We start from the raw sequence: 18,667 nt of genomic DNA, 5'->3' as shown, positions 1-18,667 counted from the left end.
TTTTATTTTAACTTTTGTTGTTATAAAAAAAAAAACAATATATCCTTATAATACCAAAGTGAATATAAATAAATTTCGAAACCGAGTACTGTAGATTTAAAGTTCTGTCTTTTTTTTCTATTTGAGGCATTATGGAGTCTCTACTCGCTCTTCCGCTCACATGAAACAGCACGAGTTGCAAAGCATTGTGCAGTGAAAAGATTTTATTTATTGGAATGTGGCATGGCTTATTGCCAATACAAACGACAGTAATACGAACACGCTATGCTGGACTTCTGTAATAATTCACAGACATGACATTTTACATTTTAGTTGGCCAGTGTGTCAACTTAATGGAATCTTATTACCACAGCGACCTTTTCCCCCCCAATACTATCGTCAAGGTGAAGACCAATGTGTTTTACAAGACAGTCCATCCATTATAGTTCTTTTTAATACATTTGACATGACAACAGCTGATGCTGTTTGAAAAATTACAAGGCATGTTGTTAAAAAAAACAAAAAACCTGAAGATAGAGCCACCTGGTTGACATAACAGTAGTAGAGATGAATGGGACACATTGAACTTGCAGACCAGGCATCAAAACAAGATTGCTGTGCTTTTGTTTTTTTCAGATTCTAAATGATATCAAATTGAATCTTTATGATTGTGCCTGATCTGCAAGTGTCATTGGACCTACAGTACAAAACAATGGTGAATCGACAAAAAAATTAAAATTAAAATACCAGTTCATTCATTCATAAATGATATTTGGTTGAGTTGATTTAGTCCTGAGAAAAAGTACAAACTGATAGTTTTTGTTGGCACCCTGTTGTAAATACATGCTTTTAAAAAATTGTACTACAAACACGTCTAATGTAAACACTTTTTGTCCATTACGTGGACAGATTTTTGGCGTTGGAAGATTCTGTATAAAAAGATGGGATGTCATCCACGTGGCAAAGAACACAAAAAGGTATAAATGTCTTGCAGAAATGCACTCCAGAAATTTCTGCTCTTGAATTTAATGCGTGTGTTCGTACAAAAGTTGAGGTGGCATAATAGAGTCATGTAACACATGGAACCATTATTAGCCTATTAGCATAGTGTCGTTGCTATCCACCTTTGTCTCTTTTTTTTTATTTTTATTTTTTTATATTTTTGTCTGCTTTCAGTTCCATCCCAAAAATGTAAACCAAACTTTAAAAAAAAAAAAAGACAAAAAATGGGCACAAGTGTTTTAGTCATGTTTTGTGTGATTAATCCATATATTTCATTGGATGTTTAGTTGTTACTGTAATTACCGAAGTTTGCATGACATGCAATAAAAGTTGCTTAAATGTTTGTAAATGAAATGCATGTTAAGTGAAACTATTTTGGGTTAGCTCACAGCCTGCAACTTTGCAGAAAATGTCCTACCAGAGGCTTGGTGACCTATGTTCAAAAAGTCACAGTAGCTCTATAAACTTATTTTCCACTCCCACTACTGTATATTGATGGAATTCACCCTGAGCATTTTGTTTAAAGAAAAAAATAAAATAAAATCTACGAACAGCAAACTTTAGCGGGAGAAAAGTTAGTCTTGATGACAGCTAATCAAATGTGTTTAGCAAACAACACTAAGTTTTCATTCGGTTATTGCAGTTCTAGCTTTTCTAAACCTGTCATTAGAAACATTTTAGTCAATTATGGCTGTCAAATAGCCCTTGGGAAAAAAAAACTTAAATCAAACTAATTAAAATTAAAGTAAAAAAAAAAAATGCATAAAAGATTGCGGTAAATTCTAACTTGTTTGGTCTCAGAATCATAATGGGAATTCAAACATTGAGCTTTGTGCATGCTGGAAGAGAACTTTAAAAAAAAAAAATGCTCACAAAATATAGCAGAAGCTCAGCATTTTTTACAGCAGGATGATGTCAACATTATCATGGACGCCCTGCAGAAGCAGCTCGCCGTCGAAGCTGACAATTTTCTTCCTCTTGGCGGCCCTCAGGGTGCCCACCAAAGCCTCAAAGATGTTGGCACAGCGGTCGTCGTTGAACAGCACTCCAAACTTGACGCTCGTTTGACCCTCAGCATCTGTGAGAAATTTAGAGAATTGATTTTTTTTACAGACAGTATTTGTACAGAAGGTCATGTTCAACAACATAATATTGTGCTCTTTTGTTTCCAGTATGACTAGTCAACCTTAAAACCACATACTGCAATATTTCTGGTTGAATTGGACTTGTGGAATGAACTGGCTTCAAAAGGGACTGGCTAGACAAAGGACAATTAATCCCGTAGTGCTACAATGCACAATAAGAGCCCGGACTCACTTTTACTGCCAAGTCGTTCAATCTCCTCCACCAGTAGGTTTACTTCATGGGTGACATTCATTCTTGCTGTGGAAAGACAACTGAATAAACAAGAGGTATAAACATGATGATGGAACAGCTTAAGAGGGGTATGATGACTTTTAGTGTAAACCCAAGACAGATTTCATTCACAATCTTTATTTAATGCAGTGGTGCCTCTTGGGAAACAAATCTTAACAGGGTGGATATAGAAAGCTTTTCATGATTTATAAAAAATAAGACCAAGATAAATCATTTTGAAACTTTTTTTCTCCCCATTTATGTAACTTAACCTGTAAACGCAAGTGGGATTTGTTTTCTCCAAGAGGGCAATTCACATAATAAATTGCATATGATGCATTTAAATGCAATCATGAAAGAAAGTAGTGCACCGATGACTGCACACCAACAAGCTGCAACACGAACAGGGCGGATTGCAGTCAATGCGGAAGTGTGTGGTCGGCACTACCGGCTAGCCATTACCAAACACAGATTGCTAATTTTATTTCATTTACACAGTACCGTGAAAGCATTCTCATTACAGTGTAAACATTGGTGACTGATATCTAGACGGTGTTTACAACGACTTCAAAACAGGCAACCTTTGGCGGAAGGCTTGGCAGGAGTAACCGAGCCGGTGATCTGCTTACACTCGGAGGGTGGAGTCCTGAGTGTGAAATCGCATGTCAAGTGCGCGAGCCAAAAATATTTTTGAACAACTCCAATAATATACACTGTGGATGCATGTGATATTTTTAGAATAACTTTTAATTTTCTTACCCGTAATTATGTGACGGTCACCTCTTCCTAGATGCGCTACCGGCTGCCTGCTACGCTACGCTATGTTTGAAGTCATCGTAAATTTGAATGACCTTGAACAGAGCAAGTGGCCTGGTCTGATTTAAAACTCACACTAAAATAGAATTTAATGGAAGTTTATATATATTAAAAAAAAGTAAACATATTCAACTACAAAAATTTAAATTCCTCAAAACCCCTCATGTTAAAGCTGGCTTTTCTTTAATTCTGTTCTATTTTCTCTGTTTTTGGTGCCATTTTACATCCTTTATTTTGTAAAGCGTCTTTGAGTGTCCAAAAAAAGCGCTATGTAAATTGAATGTTATATTATTGTTGAATTTTTTTCAAAGACTAGCAGTTGTGCGTGTTTTTCCCCCTTTTAAACAGCCATTAATATGATAGATTTTCAAATTTCCCAAAGTCCTCAAACTCATCTGACCTAAAGCGTCACAGCTCGTGATACATTCAATAAACCGCTGAGTGTGGGACTTGTGGGAAAAAAAGGTGGATCATACACATACGGATTTTCAAATATGTAGGACTAAACAGGTAAAAAAATGTAAAAACTAGAAAAAAATCAACTCCCAGGGTCATTAGCATTTCTTAAATCAAATCTTCTACAAGAGCTCTGTATTCTACAGTAAATTATTATTTATTTATTTATTAATTCAAAATGTGTCTGAAATGTTAATGTTCGCATATCTGAGTTTTAATTTCAAACAGAAGGTGCAAAAAGTTCCCAGGGTCATCAGCCTCTCTTATAAAATTAAGTGAAAATGTTATATGAATAGTTCCCTGAAGTTAAACACTGTTTAAAATTGATTTATAGTCAATAGTTTTTTTTTTAAAGGGTGATAATGATATTCGTCAAAATGCTAAATATCGGTGCCGATAATTGGTTTAGGTCTAAACATAAAGCAAAATGTAGTAATTATTTACCACACCTCCTAGTGTTTTTTTTATTGAGTTCAAACCATTATGAAAAATAAACCATAAACGTGATATCGCATGTTAAAAAAAAGTATGAAAATTGAACGTAGAACATACCCTGACAAAATTGAGTAACCATTTTGTTTTATGTACATACTGTTTCGTACTGTGTTGACATTATCCTGGATGTAATTTAAGGAATTTGAATGTGTCTGTATGCCCCAAAACTGTCAAATAATAGTGATAATAAGAAAATAAGTCAAAAATGAAAAGTGAATATCGTGCTCATTTTATTTGGAAGGAACATCCTGGAAGTGCTGATTCAACGGTTGCACTTGACAACGCTAGTAGGAATGGCGGCTATGGTCACTCGAGGCAGGAACCCAAAGAGCCCGAAACTTTACTTGGAACGGGCCCGCTTGAGGATTTGAACTCCTGACCAAACGCACGAAGTCCTTTCTTGTAGCGGACGAAAGACGGCGTCTTTTGACGTGAGATGCTTTGGGGGGCGTCGATTCGCATGCTTAGCTCGCCGCTACTAGTGCCGCCAAGTTAGATTGAAGGTAGCCGCTAGCCAGCTGTTTGCTCCCTTGCTTGGCTGGCCCAACAAGTTAACTAAGTGAATAACTATTTAAGCACTCGCCGTTCATCGTTAGTTGCCGATCCTCTATCGTGAGCAACAACTATATTTGGGCGACAGTAGCGAGAGGGGCGTCACAGGGTACCAGTTTGTCATTGCGACTTGAGTACATAATTAGTGCTAATCTTAACGCTAGCTCCAAAGCTAGCTAAGTTGTGAACCTGAAGTATCGCCCATTTTCGGATCCTGCCCCAGCTACTGGCTCGGGGGCTAATCGACAGCCCGTTCGTCTGCTTTTAAGGCGGCATCTGGAAGACGATGGAAAGTCTAACGTTGAGTGATGTCGAGCAGAAATATTACTCGGATTTGTTCGTTTACTGCGACACGGACAACACCAAAAAAGTGGCTTCCTACGGGAGAGTTCTTGACCTTTTCCGGGCGGCCCAGCTACCGAGCGAAGTTGTCATACAGGTAAGCTAGCGGTTGTCAAGTCGTCACTTTTTATGCTTTTTTTTTTGTCCGCCAGTAAAACTGACCTCAAAGCGGTATTTTGGATGTTCGACAAACTTGAACGACTGTCAGTCAGCTAAGGTTAGCTTTCACAGTTAGCAACGCTGCGCAGTGGAGACACACCTTCTTCTGGCTAACATTAGCTTCCCAGCTCAGTCGAGCTCCAAACATGCTGTATGCGGCATAGTGCACACTAGATACGATTGGCATGGAATGGCATAAATGTATAATACATTAATTATACTCCTAACCACTGCTCACTTTTCTTCTCTAATTTTATTAAAACTTATGCTCCCTTCCTGTACCCACAAACTAGGGATGGGCAACCTTCAAATTTAAACCGGTTCGGTTCCAATTCTCGGTACCTGATGTCGGTACTGAACGGTACCAATTTTCTGTACTTTTATTCTGTCGTTTACGGTATTATTTAACAATAAAATCTATATTTAAAAAAAAAAAGAACATTCACTTTAACAAATTTTCAAGATACAAAATTAGACAAATTGCAGAATATCATTAATTTAAAACAAATGAGCAAGATGATGCAGTAAAAAATAAACATTTTACAATACACCAACACCATGATTCCACCACTTGTCAACAAAGCATTACTTTTATTATTTTAACCAGAGCGCAAAAATATCGAATAGATGAGATTTTCAGGGAATAATGAGAGATAAATTCAAAAAAAATATCTGCGAATGCCGGACTGCAAACATGCAGGGATTTAACTGCAAGGGCCATTTGTTAATTATAATAAATATGATAATAATTAACCATATATAATTAAAGTTAATTAACAAAACCTTGAATGTTTTTTTCTGTAAAGTGATCAGTTTGGAGATATCTGCATTTTTTTGTACTTCTCCTCTAACCCCCCCCCCCCCCCCCCCCAACTGCATCTTGTGAATAATAATAAAGAAAGAAATAATAAAGTAACGAGTAACTATTTCCTGCTGGGAAAAACAGTTGACATGTCATCAGTTACTAATTTCATATTGTATAGTAATATTTTTGCCATTTAATGTTAGTATGATTTATTTCCCCTCAAAGGATACAAAGAGAAGTTGTCACATTGCACATGACAACAGGCATCTCAAAGCGGATAATTCTTGTGACTTCTCAGCTCTCAGCGGTGGCAGTGTTTGCACTTTGTGACTCAGCATCTTTTTCAAGGTCAAAGAGGCGATGTGTGTGGTGGAAAAAAAATAAAACTGCATTGTACTCTTTCTTTAAAATGTACACTGAACACTTTTTGCCTTCTGAGAGACAGAGCAGGTGTTGTGTTTGAACAGACTGTGTAAAAATGACTTGTACTGTTCATGCACACAAACAACTCTTCTTGTCATTAAAAAAAAAAAAAAAAAAGGAGAGAGAGAGAGAGATCAGCCAACTGTGGAAGTTTGAACACTCGACGAGACTTCTTTGTGAAGTTCTATTTCTTGGCCAAATTCTTTTAGTGTGGATCTGCACCCAGTGGGCAGTTTATTAGGTACCTGTACACTTGCACAATGTAAATTCTACAGTATGTTTTGTAACAGCTCTTTTGTTGGATCATAAATATTGTGCAGTGAACCTAATGTTATGCTGAGTGGCAGATCTGTCTGTAATTGTTTGCTGTGGGTCTGATTACTAATGTAAGACATCACGTGAGTCCTCTTTTCTGTGTGTGTTCAGATCACCGAGTTGTGTGGAGCCACCCGGCTGGGTCACTTTGGACGGAGCCAGTTCTACATCGCCCTAAAGCTCATTGCCATCGCCCAGTCGGGCCTGCCTCTCAGAGTGGAAAGCCTCAACTCAGGTGAGTCCTTTTTGGAATTAAGTTTGATTTGGGACCATCTCTGAGCAACTCCCAATGAAGCAGCAGTTGAATTTCTTTTATGTTTACACCTTAAACTAAAAAAAAGATTGTGATTAATCGCGAGTTAACTATTGATGTCATGTAATTAATTACAATTAAAAATTGGAGTTGCCTGACACCCATAATTACAATCCAAAAAGGGAATTATGTTAGACAGGCAGTCGAAGCAGTCATTAGCCCTAAATGCATTTGACTGATGTAAAAAGCTGCATGGAAAAAGTAAGCAAGCACTTGGCTGGAAATGTTGCAACATGAACATCCTGGAATGATTTCACAATGTCATAAGGAAAGCATAGACGCGACTTCCCCTGTGGCAAAACGATCTTAATGCTCCGCTGTGATGGATGTTGGACGTTATTCAAAATTCATTCCTGTGTTTGCAGTCAAGGATCTGCCACTGCCCAGGTTTGTGGTGGGGAAGAATGAGGCGGAGGCGAGACATGTGGCGCTTTACCAGGACCCGGACAGTCAGGGGTTGTACCCCGCCTCTGCCGCTGCGTTAATACCAAGACCACCAGGCAGGGGTCACCAAAACAAGAAAGTGCCCCCCTCAGCTAGCGCCCATCCTGTCCACGAGGCAGTTCAACCCACAGCACCAAGCATAGAAACACAGGTGTGTACGTGTGGCAGCCTTGTGTCATCCTCCGCTTTATTGACAAATTGTTTGTTCTTTGAATTACAACTTAAGCTTGTATCGCTGACAATGAAGAAATAATTAAAGGATATAAGTATACATGTATGTTTTTAAATGGTTTGTATCTTTTAGCAGGCAGAACCAACGTCCCCTGTGGTCTCCCCTCATCAGTCCCCACCCACCTCCCCGCCTTCCTGGAGGAAACACAAACGGCAGCACAGTGGCGGAAACGCAGACAGACAACCGGTGGTGGCCCCGACTGGAGCCGTGTGGACGCAATTCCGGGAACAACAAACTGGTATTGTTTCACATTTAAAACTAAAAGTGTTTTTCATTCAAATATTTAACATACTCGTAAAGCGAAACAAAAACGGAGTCCATAGTAATATTCGGAAAATATTGCACGGAACAATTTTGACGTTTGCTTTCTGCTTGCGTCAGCTACTGTGGCAGGCGATGGATTGTGGTCGTCACACTCACCCCCTCTTCCAGGTCAGGAAAGTTGGGTTAGTTTCACAGCTGACACGCCGCCAGCAAGCACAGTCCCTGGAGCGCACCCCTCGTCTGTACAGGTAAGAAAACATTAACTAGCATAACTTGTCTTGTCGCATAAAGCAAGTATGTACTTTCTGTATGGCCGTCATTTTGCCACTTATTTGTTTTCTGGCTTTACAGTAAGCATTGAGATGATTCCATATGATAGTATATCACAGGCTGGTGTTTTATTTTCTAATTATTATTAATTTTTTTTACTTTTTAGACATTTTCAGTTAAATTCTTCTGCCAACTACTGTAACTTCATGCTTTATGTCAGCAAATTAAGTTCTGAAACTGTTGTCTGTACTTTTCTGTCAAAAATGAGACGTATGCTTCTCTAATCTTCCTTCAGTCTTTAACAAGCTTTGCCCAAAGTTTAATAAAATTTTGCGCTATTTAATTTGGCATTGTTAAAAGCCCATTTTCTCCTATAATCAACTAGGCATAGAAATGTTCTTCCTTCCCAATTTAGTGTCCATAATTAAATTAAATCTTTATTCCAATAATAAAGTCCGACTCGTCTTCACTTTCATAGGTGTAAAATGTAGTGATATTTCTCGTGTGATTGCAATCCTAAGACTTAAAAAAATAAATAAAAATAAATAAATAAATTTGAGTAAATAATTTGTCTGCCACATGATGCCTTCCCTAGGAAAGCACAACGATACGAACAACGGTGGCCTCGGGAGCAACAGCAATGAGCAATGAGATCCAGCGACAGTCCAGTGGCTACGATGATCCCTGGAAGATCACGGACGAACAGAGACAGTATTATATCAACCAGTTCAAAACCATTCAGCCCGACCTTACTGGTTTCATACCAGGTATCAAAACAGAAAACACACACCACTTTTAGTAAGAATGTGCTTACTGAGTAATTTCCTGTCGCTTTCTGTGCGTCACAGGTTCAGCAGCAAAAGAGTTCTTCACCAAGTCCAAATTGCCCATTTTAGAGTTGTCACATATTTGGTGAGTCAGCGAAAAGCCTTTAACAGAATTTTCACACTGCAAAATAGGAATGAAATGGAAAGAATGCATAACGTGGTTTTCTCAAACAAAGTTTCTCTTTTTGTACTGCACACAAATAAACCAGAAAGAACAGATTGTTGTTTTTGCCAGTGTTGACCTTTTACCAAATGATGTCATATTTGCATCAATGTATTATGTATCTCTGGACAACTAAAGAGAAGTCTGTTAACATTTGTGGTCAACCCCATGAACCTTCGTGGTCTTATTTTTTTTTCTTGCCAAAGGCAAGAATGAACAACGGGCAATTGTGTATCTCTTCAGGGAGCTTTCAGACTTCGACAAAGATGGCGCACTAACCCTGGATGAATTCTGCGCCGCATTTCACTTGGTAGTAGCCAGGAAGAATGGCTACGACCTCCCCGAGAAGCTGCCCGAGAGCTTAATGCCAAAGCTGATTGACCTAGATGACTCAGCAGGTTTGCGGCTTCACCCCATTTCATTTTGTTCTCCCATTTTGTCTCTTAACCTTGGAACACACGAAATCTCACAACTTTAGTTTGTGCTGCGTATTAATTGTACATTTGTGCACATCTGTAAATGTTATGGGTATTTTTTTAAATCGGAATTAATTGCATGACTTCAATAGTTAACTCATGATTAATCGCAAATTTTATATCTGTCATAAATGTACAAAAACATGTACCAAGTAATATGTTTTTCTAAGTTTTCATACTCTTGTTAACATAAAAGTGGGGAAAAAAAGTTAATCTGAGAAATATGGCTGCATCTTTTGGTCATTGATACAGTAATTCCATAATTTATAAAATTGAGTTAAGATTATAAAGATGTACTGTACTGTACTGTAAAAACGAGTGCTATTGTTTTGAGTTGCCACTAAATGGCATAATTGCATTTGTAATACATTGGTGACAAAGCATTATATTTTTTTCATATTAAGAGCTAGCTAATCTTTAATATGAAGTAACTTGTGAAATTCTGCACATTTTTAAAATTGTAAAATACAGCTTGAGCCCAGTCTCCACAAATATGCATTTTTATTACATTTATTACTGCACAATTTTGACGTGGACGTGTCTGTTTGCGTTGCGACTGGAATTCCCCCAGTACAGGCCTTCCAAATCAGGGGACTGCGTGTTAAAAAAAAAAAATTAGTGGTGTGAAAGGAACTTTAAAGGCACGGTCTTCCGTTTTCACTCAGAAAAATGTACTATATAAATACAGGATGTATAGCAATGAACTCCTTCTCAATCGACACCTCTGGGCTTCTGTTAATGTGTGGTGGTGATTTTTTTCCTAAAAGCTTGTATTTTGCCATTTTGTGTTTGTTTTGTCAACAGCGGGATGTTTCTGTGGACAGACAATTGTTTAACCCTCCAACCAATCGCAGAGCGGGCGGGGGTGGTGTCACTCACTGTCTGCAGACGGGGTCGGGCGAATTTGTTGGCTGCATGACGTCACTCCCGCGGCAACTTGACAGCACACTCGGATTTTTATTGATTTTTTTCCCACACACTCACTCACACAAGAAGCTTGTGAAAAAAAAAAAAAAAACGGGCGTTACTCGAGGTGTCGATTGAGAAGGAGTTCATGGCTATACATTCTGTATTTATATAGTGCATTTTCCTGAGTGAAAACGGAAGACCCTGCCTTAAAATGAACTAAAAAATGAACACACTAATTTTGGCGCCCCTTGTAAATGTAAATATATTCTCTATTATTTGACTCCAGTGATAGAAACATGTCATTTTGATGGACTCATTAAAAAAAAAACAAAAAAAAACAAGTTCCCCATTTCATTTTGTTACCACCTAGAAAGCCTGTCTTTCATGTTGATGGTACATGTTCATGACACACAGAAGTCCCGGAGCCGACAGCTGATGTCGTGTTCTCGGCCTCCCCTGCTGAGGTGACGCCCAACAAGTCTCCCTCCATGCCCTCGCTCAACCAGGCTTGGCCGGAGATGAACCAGAGCAATGAGGTTTCTGCACACTCGCACAACACACAAAATTTCTCAGTTATTCCGTCCCCCAACTCGGTGGTGTCACTCGATGATTTAGTCTGTATGCTTGCTGATGATCTCACTTCAACTCCGGATGACTCGCCAGCGCCTCCGACCGATGTTCCGAATGTGTGATGTGTCACTGCACTTGGCTGCCTTGCTGACTTGTTGTTTTTCCGTCTTCTCACTTGTGCGTCTGTCTCCTTGCAGCAATGGGAGACGTTTAGCGAGCGCTCCTCCAGCTCACAAACTCTGACCCAATTTGACTCTAACATTGCACCAGCTGACCCTGTAAGTCGATCACCTAGCATGCATGGTTTCACCATTAATGGACAGACATTAACCCAGCCTGAAATGATCTCTATCTTTCTCTCGTCTCACTGTGTTTGGGCATGAGGTTATTTATTGGGTCTCTTCTTTTGCTACTGTGACATCCACTACAGGTTAATATGTGCATGCAATGGGAGTTAAATGAGTGCTTTTAATAAGAAATAGCAAAGACCAGCTCATCTCGTGAAAAATATCTTCATTTGCATAAAATGCCCACAAGTGTAAACTGATAGACACAAAGACCTAATCTTCTTGGGGATGATGATAAATTAATAAGCAATTCCATCATAAATTTGGCTCTCTTCTCTGCCCGACAGGATACAGCCATCGTCCACCCCGTTCCCATCCGGATGACTCCCAGTAAGATCCACATGCAGGAGATGGAGTTGAAGAGAACCGGCAGTGGTGAGAGCATCATGATTAAATGACCTCCACATAATACATATCTAATTCAATAAGCTGATTTTGAGAGTGCCTGTTTGTTTTCATTCGTACAAGATTATTTGCTGTCTGTCTCAATTTAGCTAATATTGTTGTGTAGTCTTAACAGCACGTTGAGTCAGTATGTCGCAACTAATGGCCTCAGAAAATATCTTTTTGAAGTTATAAACTAAATGTTTGCCTCCACTCCTTATTTTGACATGTTTAGATCACAACCATCCGACCAGTCCACTACTGGCCAAACCACCAGACGCGTCTGAAGAAGTCAAACTACCCGCCACCATGAAGTTTGTCCCAGCAAATGCCGCAGGTCAGTATATATATCTGGCGGGTTACTTTCATGTATGGAATGCATGATGACATCTTGTCGTCTACACATTGGAGAGGTTTTCCCTGAATGTTTTGTTTTAGGATTGGGATTCAGTCTTTCCTAATAAAAAAAAAAAAAAATAATAATAAAAAAAAAAAGAGCATGAACTCATTCACTCCCAGCCATTTTCATGAAGTGTTTTCCTGGATTTTGACTGATTTTGCAAGTCCCACAGAATATTATGTTCTATTGCTATAAAAACATAAAACTACCAAAAGAGAGATTAGAGTCTCTTCTTTTATCAGGAAAAAAAAATTATTCCTATCTGTTTCCGCTGTGCAGCAATAAGCAATAGAGCATAGCTAAGTTTAATCATTATTCACAAATCTGCTGAGAACTGTGGGGAAATCAGCTTGTTGCAACATGGCCTGGTTGATCTCCTTTGCTCTGCTGCCACCTGCTGGCCGTTTTTGTAATTACTACCACTGCTTCAACCGTTCTCTGCAGTAGAGAGACTGCATCAAAGCCTTCTCTATGCTCTGACATTAAATAAATAAATAAATAAAAAACTAAAAAACTACGTCTTTGGGACACCTAAAACATTTAAAATGTGACATATTTATACATTTTTGCGAGCTAATGAGTTAATGACAATGACTTGAATTAAAAATATATTTTTCCCATACAGGTGATGGTTACAGCAGTTCTGACTCTTTCACCTCAGACCAGGAGCCTGTTGCAAGACAAAGGTGAATTATTTACTCCCCTCCATCATGGCGTGGGTTTATCCACACATTGATGATGTATTGAATTAATCAAAATGTTAGACATTGTCTGCTTTTTGTTTTTTTCGTAAAAAAAATTTTTGGTGGGGAAAAAATTAGGGATTTTTAAAAAAAATTTTTTTATGGCTCCTTGGTTTATTACAGACTTCCATTTTTAGGACATTGTTCTAACCTGAATTTATATGTAATTTTATGTGTAGTTTCTTTTACTAACATATGCTAACGCACTAGCTTCGCACTGTAATTATTTGAAAGGTACTTGAATGGGGGGGGGGGGGGTTGGGGGGGGGGGGGGGGGGGGGTTGGGGGGGGGGGGGGGAATCAGTGCAAGTGAATTGATTTTTGGAGTTGACGTCTGCGTTTTGTGAGTGCTCCTGTTTCTGTGTTTAGGTCACAGTCAGGTGCATCTCCAGAAGCTCTGAAAGTGGCGGCCCCACCTCCCCCTCCACCTCGCCCTCACGCGTCACACTCCCGCTCTTCATCGTTGGACATGAACCGCAACTTCGCCGCCGCCTCAGCTGCAGGGCAGCCGCAGCCCGCCGCCATAGCTTTCCCACCAGCAGTGCCTCCTCGTCCTCTTCCCACACAGGTGAGGCGGAAAGCAACATCTGCGCTTCATTTACTGACCCAGATTGAAACACAAGCCCGCCTTCTCTTGTCCTCTCTCCAAAGTCATCAGTACCGCACACGGGACAGCGCGCCGAGCCCGAGGGTGCGACGGGAGCGGGGGCGCCGCTCAGCGCCACGTCGCCCCAGCAGATCCCGCAGCAACCCAATTTTGCGGACTTCAGTCATTTTCAGGCCTTTGCTGCATCTGAGCAACCTTCGAGCTTGCCGGAAGTCGACAAGCACAGCGATCCTGGACAGGTGGGTGTGCGTCATCGGACCTGGCTTTAACTGATAAGCTGAAGGAGACGTATTCTACGTTTTTGTGACAATTTAAAACAGTTTTTTATTTTATTTTATATATTCAGGTAAATAAAACCAGCATTTTTTTCGTCCATTGAACATTTATTTTTAAACAAAATTTAGATTTTTTTTTTTTTTTTTTAATATATATATTACAGAAGTGCCATGTTAAATTTAAAACAGGGGTGTCCAAAATTTTCATTTGAGGGCCACATACAGAAAATCAGAAGGGCGCAAGGGCCACATAATGTTATGAAAAGAAATTGTGTTTAGTCCTAAAAATTGTACAAATAAATTTATTTGTGCTTTTGCATATTTAGAAAAATGCTACAGTATATAAACCAATTTATTTGTAATATGGCAGTAGGGTTATTATAGTTTGGGAATTTTTCATTTTAGTTAGTGTTTATTAGTTTTCAGGGTGATTCTGTTTTTATTAGTTTAATTCTTTAAAAAATGCTTAGTTTTAGTTTAGTTTGTTAGTTTCAGTATTAGTTTTTTTGGGTGTTTTTTTTTTTTTTTTAAATGTGTATTACTTGTGCGCAGTATTTAAAAAAAAAAACATGGGAGCAACGTCATCCGAAGGTGCTTTTCTATTGGCTGCTGCTAGATGATGTCACTTCTGTGTGACATACTTTCAAACGTCATTATTCCGGTTTATATCAAAATAAATCTACAAAAAAATCATATTTAAAATCATCCCCAAAGGCTCATGCTTTAAATTATTGACCAAAGACTAAAACAAAGGGCGTTTGCTATAATTATAGTTAGTTTTAGTCAGTTTTGTAAACATAAAATGTAGTTTGTTAGTTTTCGTTTTTAAAAAAGCATTTTCATTTTTATTTTATTTCGGTAACAATATTGTTTTTTGAATTTGTTTTTTCATTAGTTTTAGTTTACTAAAATAACCTTTAATGGCACCTGTTTTTCAATACCCTCCCTTCTTTCTGTGACCATCTCCAAACATTTTTGTTTTGTTTATTTTATTTGAAGTCAAATTATTTGAGTCAAATGCGATTTTTAGCATATGTCGCGGGCCACTGAAAAATGGACGGCGGGCCGCAAATGGCCCCCGGGCCGTAGTTTGGACACCACTGATTTAAAATAGGATAATGCTAGCATTTATTTATTTAATTTTTTTTTTTTAGTAAGTCATAATGTCCCATCACTAGTGAGCTATTTTTAGACCAGACCCATGGGCTAATCATGTTGTCCTTGGGGCTAAATGGTACCCACAGGTGCCATTTTTTAATTTTTTTTTTTTTTTTATAAGGACAATGTAAAAAGGCTTTGAGTTACTGACAGAGGGATACTTATTTGGCTTATTGCAGGGCGACAAAACATCAGAAGGAGCCGGGCCCTTGAGAACAGTCAAGAGTGACGGCCAGGCTGATGAAAGAACGACCACCACTGTTAACTCTGTAAGTCACCACCATCTTGTTTCCTTTGATAGTCTACATCCAACATCATTTTTACTGCATTTTACAGTCATTAATGATTACACATAACAAAACTGTCGTCATTGTTTAGAGCTACAGACAAACCTCACGTATTCTTTGTTTTTTTTTGTTGTTGTTGTTGTTGTTGTCCTTCCAGACCAAGGGTTCCTCCGGTCCTTTAGCTCCACCTCCCAAGCCGATTCGTCGCAGGTTGAAGTCTGAGGATGAGTTACGGCCCGAGGACGAGCAGCACGGCCCACAGAAGCCAAACATCATAGCTGCTGCCCTGGCTACTCAGCCCTCAATCCCCAGGTTGGGAATGTTTCTCTAAAGTATATTAGTGCTGCAATACATCTTTATCACCAGTTCGATCCAGAATATTTGTATGATATTTTGGCAGGTCGGTAGGTAAGGACAAAAAGGCGATACAAGCATCAATCAGAAGAAACAAGGAAACAAACACGGTGCTGGCAAGACTAAATAGTGAACTGCAACAACAGTTGAAGGTACATCACACCCGTACGAGCACACAGTAGTGGAATGAGTAAAACACTACAAAAAAAAAGTCTCTTTGCAGATGGTAAAGAATATGTGCCTCAGGGTATTTGTTATATTCTGTGTACGTGTTGCTGCATCGCTTGTGTTCAAATATCCATTCTTATAGCCATTCATTAGCATCTCTGAGTTTTGAATTGCTTTTTAGCATAAAGCTAAGCAGACTTCATCTGCCAAACTGGCGGCCATTTTGCCACTTGCTGTCGAATGAAAATGACATCACAGTTGGGCAGGTGATGACCAATCACGGCTCAGCTTGCGAGCATCACATGACCTCACGCAGAAAACAGGTGATTGGCTGTTACCGGAGCCCTGAGCAAGTGTGTCAAGTGGCAAAATGGCCGTCCCCCGAGATGGATAAAAACAGGTGTTTTTGTTGCTATGTTAATATGCCATAGAAAAAAATATTGTTGATAAAATGTTTAGATTGACTTCCACTTTCAAATTAACGTCCGTTGTTTGTTTTCCCCAGGACCTGCTTGAAGAGAGAATATCTTTGGAAGTGCAGCTGGAGCAGCTCAGACCTTTCTCCCATCTTTAGCCAACACCAACGAGGTGGTTGTAGTTTGTCCAAAGCAAGGCTGTGTCCTTGGTGGGATGCCAACCCCTACCCCCACCCCTTTCCTTAAACCCCCCTCCCTCCCATCCGCACCTCAGTTAAGCCCATACTTGCTTATCAGGTGGACAGCGGAGCGAGCCGGGGAAGCGTGGTGTGGGTGCGAGAAGATTCAATGTGGCACTTTTCCATTTTTCCCCACAGAGATGAATCCGCGGCCGACAGCTTAGTGGGGGAAGCAGGTGTTGGACTTTTTGGCTGCAGCTCTGAGTTCCCTGTCTGAAGAGATGACTGCTGGCGAGTGAGTGGGACGTCTGTTTTTGTTAAGTGTCTGGACGAAAGTACCAAGTGTTGTCAACACACCAATCTACTGTACAGTTCAGAGTTCTTTAGCCAAATCTTTTAAGGGAGTTCCACATTGAACTCTGATTGAACCGGTGTTCAATACTTTCAAACTATGATCACAATCAGTTCAAACTCATAACGGTTCCCTGCTTTTTCCACGAAAGGGCCAGTTAAGATCGAAAATGTTGTGACTTGTTTGGTGTGGCCTCTGGGAAAAAGAGCGTTTGTGTGCATTTGTTTGAATGTGTATCGCTTTATGCCAAATGACTGAACTACCACTGCTGTCTCACCTGTTTGGTTTCGTCATACTTATTTCCATCATATCGGGATCACCGTTTTTGTTTTTTTAACGCTACTTTTCATTGCGGCTTCGTGTTCTAGTCTCCTTTTACTTAAAGGGAGCGTTGAAGTGAATTCAAGCTACAGGACGTGGCATTTATGAAGGACTTGGCATGAGAAGTTTTCCCGTTATTTCCCTTTTTGGCGTAGGTCCAGAGTCATTTCCAATCATTTGCCGGATGACGTCGGCACTATGCAAGTTCGGGGGGGGGGGGGATACATCTCCACAGCTGTTAGATCTTAGAAATAGTAGCAACTGTGTCTTTGTATCTCGGATCTTCCAGAACACAATCTACTGTATATGCTCTCCAAGAGGGAAGAAATTCCACATCAGTGTTTCGCACTTTCAGCTTAAATCCCTATTAGAAAAAAAAAAAAAAAGTTAACAAGACTAGAGACCAGTTACCACAACCTGAATGATCCAACTGCACTTTGAACTTAAAACCCTCTGTATGGCTTTCATAGCTTCCCTTTTGTCTTTCTTTTCAACTGCTAGTCTAAAAGAAAAAGGTCATCAGCCAAACCACTCAAGTTGTTGCCTGGAAAAAGTAAGGTTTGAGCCATCCCCAAATATTCTCGTTTGGTTGATTAAGTTTTCTTGTTGCCTTACTCTCATTGTGTGGAGTTCAGGTTTCCATGGTGACTGACTGACCACCTTGTTGCAGCAAGGCTCGCCTTCTTTTGTGTTGTTTTTTCTTCTGGGTTTATGTGTTTGGATGTATGCGCGTGTGTTAGTGTTGCCACACCTGGAACTAATACCATTTGAAACTGTATTTAAAAACCTTCACGGGATGGATTAGCGCTTGCCAGACGAATAGCACTCGATGACCCACATGGCAATTCAGGCAGAAGCAATCAGTTGAAAACAAAACTTTGGTGGGATTTTTGAATGCAATTTGTTCCCAGATCTGTGTTGTATAATGTATATGACACACCCTTTTTGGACTTGTGTACATTTGCGTTAATTGCTGACTAACAGCAAAATAATATTCTATTTAATTCCTTCTCTGTTTGGCTGTGGGTTCCTAGATGTTTAAACTGCATGGATGTTCTGTATCTCTGCAGAGTCGACTAGCAGCTGTGTGATTTTTACACAAAAAATAAAAACGGCACAATATTTTAAAACATGCTGGGCTGGCTTGACTGTGTGGCCTCATGCTTGCTTGAACTTATGTTGTGCTCCTTTCGAAATTGTACTTTGTAGCATGTTAAGTGGGCGTCGGAGAAAAACTTGGCAGAGGTCTGTACAAAGTTGATCTGTAGGATACGACTAAATATCTGTAGTCTCATCCCAAAGATCTGTAGGATGTGACCTCTGTAGTCGCATCCTGCAGATCTGTAGGATGTGACCTCTGTAGTCGCATCCGGCAGATCTGTAGGTGACCTCTGTAGTCGCATCCGACAGATCTGTAGGATGTGACTAATGATCTGTAGTCGCATACTAAAGATCTATAGAATGCGACTAATCTGGAAATGTGACTAAAGATCTGTAGGACTAAACAC

At 39.6% G+C, this 18,667-nt stretch overlaps 2 protein-coding genes across 6 annotated transcripts; one reads left to right on the top strand and one right to left on the bottom strand.

The window, feature by feature from the left end:
• Nucleotides 1-185: 185 nt before the first annotated feature.
• On the bottom strand, nt 186-3,216 carry abracl (ABRA C-terminal like). 3 transcript variants are annotated; one of them, XM_077511364.1, is made up of 4 exons: nt 3,097-3,174; nt 2,919-2,983; nt 2,299-2,364; nt 186-2,059 (listed from the first exon to the last, which is right to left on the bottom strand). In XM_077511364.1, the coding sequence occupies exons 3-4, from the start codon at nt 2,357-2,359 to the stop codon at nt 1,881-1,883; spliced, it is 240 nt and encodes a 79-aa protein (XP_077367490.1). In that variant the 5' UTR covers nt 2,360-2,364; nt 2,919-2,983; nt 3,097-3,174; the 3' UTR covers nt 186-1,880. The 3 variants fall into 3 exon arrangements, with proteins under 3 accessions (XP_077367490.1, XP_077367489.1, XP_077367491.1); XM_077511363.1 differs by lacking the exon at nt 2,919-2,983 and having other exon boundaries at nt 3,097-3,216; XM_077511365.1 differs by lacking the exon at nt 2,919-2,983 and having other exon boundaries at nt 2,299-2,378.
• Nucleotides 3,217-4,343: 1,127 nt separating this feature from the next.
• Nucleotides 4,344-18,291, top strand: reps1 (RALBP1 associated Eps domain containing 1). 3 transcript variants are annotated; one of them, XM_077510000.1, is made up of 19 exons: nt 4,344-5,095; nt 6,812-6,935; nt 7,379-7,608; nt 7,765-7,927; nt 8,071-8,201; nt 8,819-8,990; nt 9,072-9,135; nt 9,457-9,611; nt 11,013-11,134; nt 11,366-11,446; nt 11,803-11,890; nt 12,135-12,236; nt 12,925-12,985; nt 13,412-13,610; nt 13,694-13,888; nt 15,262-15,351; nt 15,527-15,681; nt 15,770-15,875; nt 16,397-18,291. In XM_077510000.1, the coding sequence occupies exons 1-19, from the start codon at nt 4,943-4,945 to the stop codon at nt 16,463-16,465; spliced, it is 2,460 nt and encodes an 819-aa protein (XP_077366126.1). In that variant the 5' UTR covers nt 4,344-4,942; the 3' UTR covers nt 16,466-18,291. The 3 variants fall into 3 exon arrangements, with proteins under 3 accessions (XP_077366126.1, XP_077366125.1, XP_077366127.1); XM_077509999.1 differs by having other exon boundaries at nt 7,762-7,927; XM_077510001.1 differs by lacking the exon at nt 11,366-11,446 and having other exon boundaries at nt 7,762-7,927.
• Nucleotides 18,292-18,667: the final 376 nt, after the last annotated feature.

Source organism: Festucalex cinctus, chromosome 21 (genome assembly GCF_051991245.1).
Source record: "Festucalex cinctus isolate MCC-2025b chromosome 21, RoL_Fcin_1.0, whole genome shotgun sequence".
NCBI classification, from domain to species: Eukaryota; Metazoa; Chordata; class Actinopteri; order Syngnathiformes; family Syngnathidae; genus Festucalex; species Festucalex cinctus.
The sequence above is the reverse complement of the archived record's forward strand: the minus strand, read 5'-3'. Positions and strand labels throughout refer to the sequence as shown.